At 49.1% G+C, this 7,467-nt stretch overlaps 1 protein-coding gene across 17 annotated transcripts in view; it reads left to right on the top strand.

The window, feature by feature from the left end:
- LOC113805549 (filaggrin) overlaps positions 1 to 7,467 on the top strand; it is a 100,795-nt gene that overhangs the window by 79,153 nt on the left and 14,175 nt on the right. For 12 of the 17 annotated variants that reach the window (XM_070123130.1, XM_070123136.1, XM_070123128.1 and 9 more), the window contains 2 exons: positions 404 to 1,275; positions 4,235 to 4,411. In XM_070123130.1, coding sequence (XP_069979231.1) covers positions 404 to 1,275; positions 4,235 to 4,411 — 1,049 coding nt within the window. The remainder of the gene's footprint in view (positions 1 to 403; positions 1,276 to 4,234; positions 4,412 to 7,467) is intronic. The other 5 variants (XM_070123140.1, XM_070123132.1, XM_070123137.1 and 2 more) reach the window with 1 other exon arrangement.

The following is a 7,467-nucleotide window of genomic DNA, read 5'->3' as shown; positions in this document are numbered from 1 at the left end:
TATATATATATATATATATATATATATTTATGTATGTATGTATGTATATGTTTGTACGTATATATGTGTGTATGTATACTGTGCGTATGAGCATGTATGTATTGCCTTGCCATAGAAGGACGATCAAGGGTAAATAGCGCCTTAGTCTTCCAAACGGGGCGCGTTCACCGAGGACGCTTGTATCCGCCGCGGTCCCGTCGGGTCCTTGGGGCGCCCGGCGATGGCTGTTCATGCTTTCCGTTCGCGCGAATGAAGGATCGGCGCGGGTTGGGGCGCGCGTCGGGCCTGGGCGCCGCCCGCCGGGAGGGCCGGGTCCTCCCGCGCGGGCGGCGGCCAGCCCAGTGCCCGGCCCGCGCGCGCGTGAGTGTGTTGTGTCCTTTTGTGACGGCGTGACTCCCTGCAGGCGAGGCGTCCGTGTCAGGGAATGAGGACTTCGAGTGGGTGCGCGCGTCGCCCATGCTGACGGGGCTCCTGGAGGGCCACGTCACGCGGCTGGCCACGCCCCCCGACCACCGAGGACTCCGGACCAGCCTGGCCACGCCACCCGAGTCCGGCGAGGAGGGCGGCGGCGGCGGCCCCGCGCACCGCCACCGCCAGTACCCGCGGCCCCCGCCGGCGCCGCGCCCGCGCACGCTGGAGCCGACGGACCTGGTGCCGCACCGCCCCCTCAGGGACGGCCTCAGGGACTCCCGCGACCGCCTGTACTCGCCGTCGCGCGACCTGGCCGGCCACCGCCGCTCCAGGGACTCGTCCGTGGAGCGCAGCGGCCGCGACTCGTCGTGCGAGCGCGGGTCGGTGTCCAGCCTGCACCAGCACGCCCACCACCACCACCACCACGCCCCCGGGCCCCGCCTGCCGCACCACGCCTGCGACTGCCCGTCCTGCTGGTGCGACGAGGACGAGCCCGGCTACGACTCCTGCGACGAGCGCCACCACCACCACCGCCACAGCTACCACGAGGGCCTCCACCACGCCCACCTGCACTCGCTGCCGCCGCACCACCACCAGACGTGCGGGCGCGATGCCGCGCGCGAGCGGCGGGCGCGCGGGCAGGGCTCGGGCGACAGCGGGCGGTCGTCGCCGGGCTGCTGCCGCCACTGCCACCCGCTGGGCTCGCTCAGCTCGCTCTCCAGCCACGACTACTGCGCCAACAGCCGGCTGGCGCTGCCCTGCGCCTCCAAGGTGGGTGGCGCCCTCGCCACGCTCCAGGGGGCGCGCCGACATCGCCGCCTCGACTCAGACTACATCGCGTTGTGGAGCTGCCACTCCCCGCCGGTACGTGCCGCCCACGCCAGGCTGCCCACACCAGGGCGCCCGCACTGCCGCCCGCGCGCCGGCGCCCGGCCTCCCCTCATGCCTAGCCACACCCGCCGCGGGCGAGAAGTAGGGTCAGCGCCAGGGTCGGCAGACAGCGCGGTCCCGCGGGCGTGAGCGCGCTGTCTGCCGAGGTTTGGGTCTTTGAGTTCATTCCAGGAGGAGGCTGAGCCCGCGCGCGCGGGGGCGGCGGGCGGGGCTCTGGTGCGGGCGTGCGTGGACGGGCGCGAGTTCTGCCACTAACCAGAGACCGACCGCTCCTCCCCCGGCCGTCCTCCCGGGCAGCCGCACTTTACAAAACGTCATTGTTGTTTACGAGCCGCCCCCCCCCGCCGCGCCCATGCCCGCGCGAGGGCGAGGGGGCGCCCGGGAAGGTTCTCCTGACCGAGGCACTCCCGTTCCTCCGTCAGCAGCCCCTTGTCCCGGCGCCGCGACTCGCCCGAGCCGCGGGCGGGCATGGGCGCGGCGCGCGGCGGGCGCGTGCTGTCGCTGGTTGCCGTGGCGCTAACGATGAAGTTCTGCATTGAGGTGGCCATGTCCTCGGCGAGCACCCTGGTGGGGGTAGGGGTAGGGGAGGGGAATGCCTGAGCCCCTCCCGTCTCAGCCGCACGGCCTCTTAACAGCTGAGACTCCTCTGTGTGCACTAAACCTGCAATGACCTTGGCAGCTGCGGTGTGCTAGCCCCTCGGCAGGCGCCGACGGGGCTCTGAGCCGGTGTTCGGGCTTGCGGAAGTAGGGGAAGGGGGGGGGGGCTGGACGTCTGCTCAGGACCCCGTGCTCGAGCCTGCCCACTCTGGGGATGAGGGCGTAGAGGGGTAGATGCGCACTCGCCGTAACAGCTGCGAGGTGTAACCGTAGATTAAGTGTGTTGTACTGTTCCCCTCCTTTTCGTAGCAGGAAAGGCTCCCTGCCGCGCTTTCCCAAGACGGTGTGCATTGAAGTGAGACTTTTGTTTAGACTAACACGTAGGTGTGTGGAAGACCTGAAACCTCGTTTTTTATTTTCATTTTTCTTTTTTTTTCTTTTTTTATTTATTATTATTTTCTTTTTGCCAATATTAGTTCCGTCAGAGTTTGGCTTTCTCAGATTACACTCGCGAAATTAGAATCACGATTTTTCTGATGTGCTGGCCAGGACACTTTCTTATGCTGCACTTTATTAATATTGCTTGCATAATGTGTGTAGGTGTGTTTTGTGTGCGGATGCTTGTGTGTGTGTGTGTGTGTGTGTGTGAGAGAGAGAGAGAGAGAGAGAGAGAGAGAGAGTGAGTGAGTGAGTGAGTGAGAAAGACAGTAAGAGAGAGAGAAAGAGTAAGACAGTAAGAGAGAGAGAAAGAGTAAGACAGTAAGAGAGAGAGAGAGTGAGTGAGTGAGTGAAAAAGACAGTAAGAGAGAGAGTGAGTGAGTAAGACAGTAAGAGAGAGAGAGAGAGAGAAATAGTAAGAAAGAGAGAAAGAGTAAGACAGTAAGAGAGAGAGAAAGAGTAAGACAGTAAGAGAGAGAGAAAGAGTAAGACAGTAAGAGAGATAGTGAGAGTGAGTGAGTAAGACAGTAAGAGAGAGAGAGAGAGAAAGACAGTAAGAGAGAGAGAAATAAAGAGAAAGCCAGTAAGAAAGAGAGAAAGTAAGAGTAAGACAGTAAGAGAGAGAGAGAGAGAGTAAGACAGTAAGAAAGAGACAAAGAGTAAGACAGTAAGAGAGAGAGAAAGAGAGAGACAGTAAGAGAGAGAGAGTAAGACAGTAAGAGAGAGAGAAAGAGTAAGACAGTAAGAGAGAGAGAAAAAGTAAGACAGTAAGAGAGAGAGAGTGAGTAAGACAGTAAGAGAGAGAGAAAGAGAAAGACAGTAAGAGAGAGAGAGAAAGACAGTAAGAGAGAGAGAGAGAGAAAGACAGTAAGAGAGAGAGAGAGAGAGAGAGAGCGACTGAGGTTCTCAGAACAATATGAAAGCAATAAAGGCGCATCCAGCTGTGAATGCAAAGCTATTCTAACCCTTCCTCAGCCACTACTCTCTAGACTAGCCCAACAGCTTCGGATACCCGGCGTGGCCAAGGCATGGAGAACGGAAGCCACACTTTCTGTCCGGTTGCATGCGCTTACCTTACCTAACACTGCAACGCAACATCGCCGGGAAATGGCGGATTGCAAGTGGCATGCCGTTACAGGAGATATTTAGCGTTTTTTTCTTTTCTCTCTCTCTCTCTCTCTCCTTTCTTTCTTTCTTTCTTTTTTTACAAGTATTTATTTTCACCCGAAGAGACTGCCGGTGAAATTTATTGGCTGCCAAAGGAGCAGAGGTGTGAATTCTGCGGATACTTCTCGTGGTGCGTGGTTGGGCTGTGAGTGTGTGTGTGTGTGTGTGTGTGTGTGTGTGTGTGTGTGTGTGTGTGTTTCTTTTTCCCAAAAAGAGGGCATTTTACTTGTCTTTGAATTTATATTTTCGTTGATGAGATACTTCTTTTGCAGCATTCCTTTGCCTAAATAAGTAAATAACGTAATCAAAATAAGAATTAAAACAATTTATTTCATTCAGTATAGCATAGCACTATTACTTCATTCTCCTATTCTAGTTTTTACGGTAAAGAAAGACAAGAATATTTTTTCCTTCACTTTCCCATTCTTCCTTTCTTTCTCTCTTTCTCTTTGACAAGTATTTTTTTATTTCCTTTCTTTCTCTCTTTCTTTTTGACAAGTTTTTCTATTTCCTTTCTTTCTCTCTTTCTCTTTTACAAGTTTTTTATTTATTTATTTATTTATTTCTATTCTATTTTGGACATTTTTTTATTTCCTTTCTTTCTGTCTCTCTCTCTCTCTCTCTCTCTCTCTCTCTCTCTCTCGCTCTCTCTCTCTCTCTTTTTTTTTTCTTTTTTTTCTTTTTTCTTTCTTTTTGACCCGATGTAAAATCCTCGTGGGTGTTCCTCCAGGGCGGCTCTTTGGAGGACCGCGTGAACCGTCTGGAGGGCGACAAGGACTCCCTGCAGCTCCAGGTGACGGTCCTCAGCGAGCAGGTCGAGGCGCAGACGGAGAAGATCGCCGACCTCGAGAACCTTCTGGAGGAGAAGAAGGAGCTCCTCAGGAAGACGGAGGAGCAGCTGCAGAAGGTCGGTCTGGGATGCGAGTTTTTTGGTTTATTTTTTATCCTATCTTTTTTCTTTCTTTCTTTCTTTTACTTTCTTTCTATCTTTTCTTTTCTTTCTTGCGTTTTTTTTTTTAGTTTTTCTTTCTTTTTTTTAGTTTGTTTTGTTTTTCTTTTCTTTGTTTTTGTTGTTGTTGTTATTGTTTTTTTCTTGTTTTTCTTTTCTTTCTTATGTTTTTTTTTTATTGCTGTTGTTGTTGTTGTTCATTACATTTTTTTCCGTCTTTCGTCTTTTTCTTATTTCCATCCTTTTCATCTTCATATATATTCGTTCTCTCCTTACTCTTCTTCTTTTCTTTTATTATTATTATTATTATTATTATTATTATCATTATTATTATTATTATTTTCACTATTCGTCTTCTTTTTCTTTCTTTCTCTTCGTATTCTTCCTCTTCATCTTTTTCTTCTAACTTCTTCTTCTTCATTTTCTTCTTCCTGCTCTTCTTTTTTTCCTCTTCCTTCTTCTTCATCGTCCTCGTCTACTTCTTCTTTCTCTTTTTCTCTTTCATCTTTTTTATTAATTATTGTTATTCCTCATATTTTTTTCTTCGAGTTTTTTCTCTATTTCTTTTTAATTTCTTCTTCTTCTTCTCGCTCTTCTTTTTCTCCTTCTCCCTCTTTTTTCCTCCTCTCCTTCTTTGTCGTCGTCTTCGTCCTCTTCTTCTTGTTTTTCTTCTTCTAATTCATATTGTTATTATTATTATTATTATTAGTAGTAGTAGTAGTATTCCTCTTCTTTTTCTTCTATTTTCTTTCATCTTTTCCTGTTTCTTGCTCCTCCTCTTCTTCTCCTTCTACTCCTTCTTCTTCTTCTTCTTCTTCTTCTTCTTCTTCTTCTTCTTCTTCTTCATCTCCTCCCCCCTCTTCATCTTCTTCTGTTCCTCCTCTTCCACCTTCTTCCTCGTCTTCGTCTTCGCGTACGTCCTCTTCCTTTCGCTTCTCCTCATTCTTCTTCTTCTTCTCTACTTTCATTTTCTTATGATTCCACTTTATCTTTGTTATTCTAATTTCTTCTTCTCTTTCGTCTTCTTACTATTATTCCTCTTCATCTTTTTTTATTCTAATATCTTCTCTCTCTTCTTCTTCCTTTCCTTTCCAATGTCCAAAAATATTCATGTGCATGCATGTGCAGGGAATATAAAATAGCGAAAAATGGAAGAATTTCTTGATATTTTTTTTCGTTATTTTTATCATTTATTTCTCTATTTTTAGTTTCCTCGCATTCGCATTAACTTTAGAAGAAAGAAAGAAAGAAAAAAAAATAGATAATAAAAAAAGAAGGAAATCGTTAGCACACGTTCATATTAGGATAATAAGATCCGATGCGAAAGCCTTCCCCTGAGACCGCATCCGGGTATTTCGCTGCTGATGGAGAGACACGCGAGGGGGGGGGTGAGAGGGTGAGAGGGGGGAGGGGGAGGGGGAGATGGGGGAGAGAGAGGGTGAGAGGGGGGAGGGGGGTGGGGGAGATGGGGGGAGAGAGGGTGAGAGGGGGAGGAGGGGGAGTTGGGTTCTTCATTGCTATATTGCATGCAAGAGAGGGAAGGGGGAGGGGGGGAGTAGGTTGTCATTGGTGAAAATCTGGCTCGTTTTTTTTCGTTTCTGTTCATATATATATTTTTTTAAGGCTTGTTTTTTTGGGGGGAGAATTAGATGCTTGGGTTGGGAGGGAGAGAGGGAGTGAGAGGGAGAGCGAGAGATGGAGTGAGAAAGAGAGATAGGGAGAGGGGGAGAGAAATAGAGAGAGGGAGAGTGAAAGAGAAAGAGGGAGAAAGGGAAAGAGAGAGTGAAAGAGAAATAGGGAGGGAGAGAGAAAGAGAAAGAGAGAGGGAGAGAACAAGAGAAAGAGAGGGAGAGTGAAAGAGAAAGAGAGAGGGAGAGAGAGAGAAAAAGAGAGAGGGGTGTGGGAAAGAGAAAGAGAGATGGAGAGAGAGAAAGAGAAAGGGAGAGGGAGAGAGAAAGAGAAAGAGAGAGGGGAAGAAAGAGATAGGGAGAGGGAAGGAAAAAGAGAGAGGGAGAGAAAAAAGAGAAAGGAAGAGGACCTCTATACGCCATAGAATAAAGGAACTTCATAAGACCCTTTTGTGAGGCAATCTTGCGAAATATATTGCTGTAGATGTTCTTAATTTTCTTCAGCAACGGGGAGAGGGGCGGGTGGGGGGGGGGAGACTAAGCAGATTATTGAAATTCCTGTTAAGGTTGTGTAGTTAACGCTGGGAAGGTGCTTGTGTAAGGTAGACCAACATGATTTGAATAGAAATAACACTACGCAAACATTGATTTTCGGGAGAGTAGATATACCTTAAGTCAGTCTTCAGTCAACTAACCAGTTAACAAAACAATCTATCGGTCAAATCCACTAACCAGTCAATCAGGTGATCAGTCAACCAGTCAGTCAGTCACATCCACATCCCTTGATAGCATCCACCACCTTCCCTCTTCACCTTCCACTCCACTTCTTTTAATGTTCTCTCTGTCTATCTGTCTATCTATCTCTCTCTGTCTCTCTTTCTCTCTTCTCTGCTCTGCTCTTCTCATCTCTTCTCTGCTCTGCTCTGCTTTCTCTTCTCTTCTCTTCTCTTCTCTGCTCTGCTCTGCTCTGCTCTTCTCTTATCTTCTCTTCTCTTCTCTTCTCTTCTTCTTCTCTTCTCTTCTCTTCTCTTCTCTTCTCTTCTCTTCTCTTCTCTTCTCTTCTCTTCCTCTCCTCTCCTCTCCTCTCCTCTCCTCTCCTCTCCTCTCCTCTCTCTTATCTTCTCTTCTCTCTCTTCTCTTCTCTTCTCTTCTCTTCTCTTCTCTTCTCTTCTCTTCTCTTCTCTTCTCTTCTCTTCTCTTCTCTTCTCTTCTCTTCTCTTCTCTTCTCTTCTCTTCTCTCTCTCTCTCTTCTCTCTCTCTCTCACTCTCTTCTCTCTCTCTCTCTCTCTCTTTCTCTCTTCCTCCCTTCCTCCCTTCCTCTCTTTCTTTCTTTCTCCTCTCCTTCCTCCCCTCCCTCCCTCCCCCTCCCTTTCCCTCCCTCCCTCT

Source organism: Penaeus vannamei, chromosome 6 (assembly GCF_042767895.1).
Source record: "Penaeus vannamei isolate JL-2024 chromosome 6, ASM4276789v1, whole genome shotgun sequence".
NCBI classification, from domain to species: Eukaryota; Metazoa; Arthropoda; class Malacostraca; order Decapoda; family Penaeidae; genus Penaeus; species Penaeus vannamei.
This window is presented reverse-complemented; position numbering and strand designations above follow the sequence as displayed.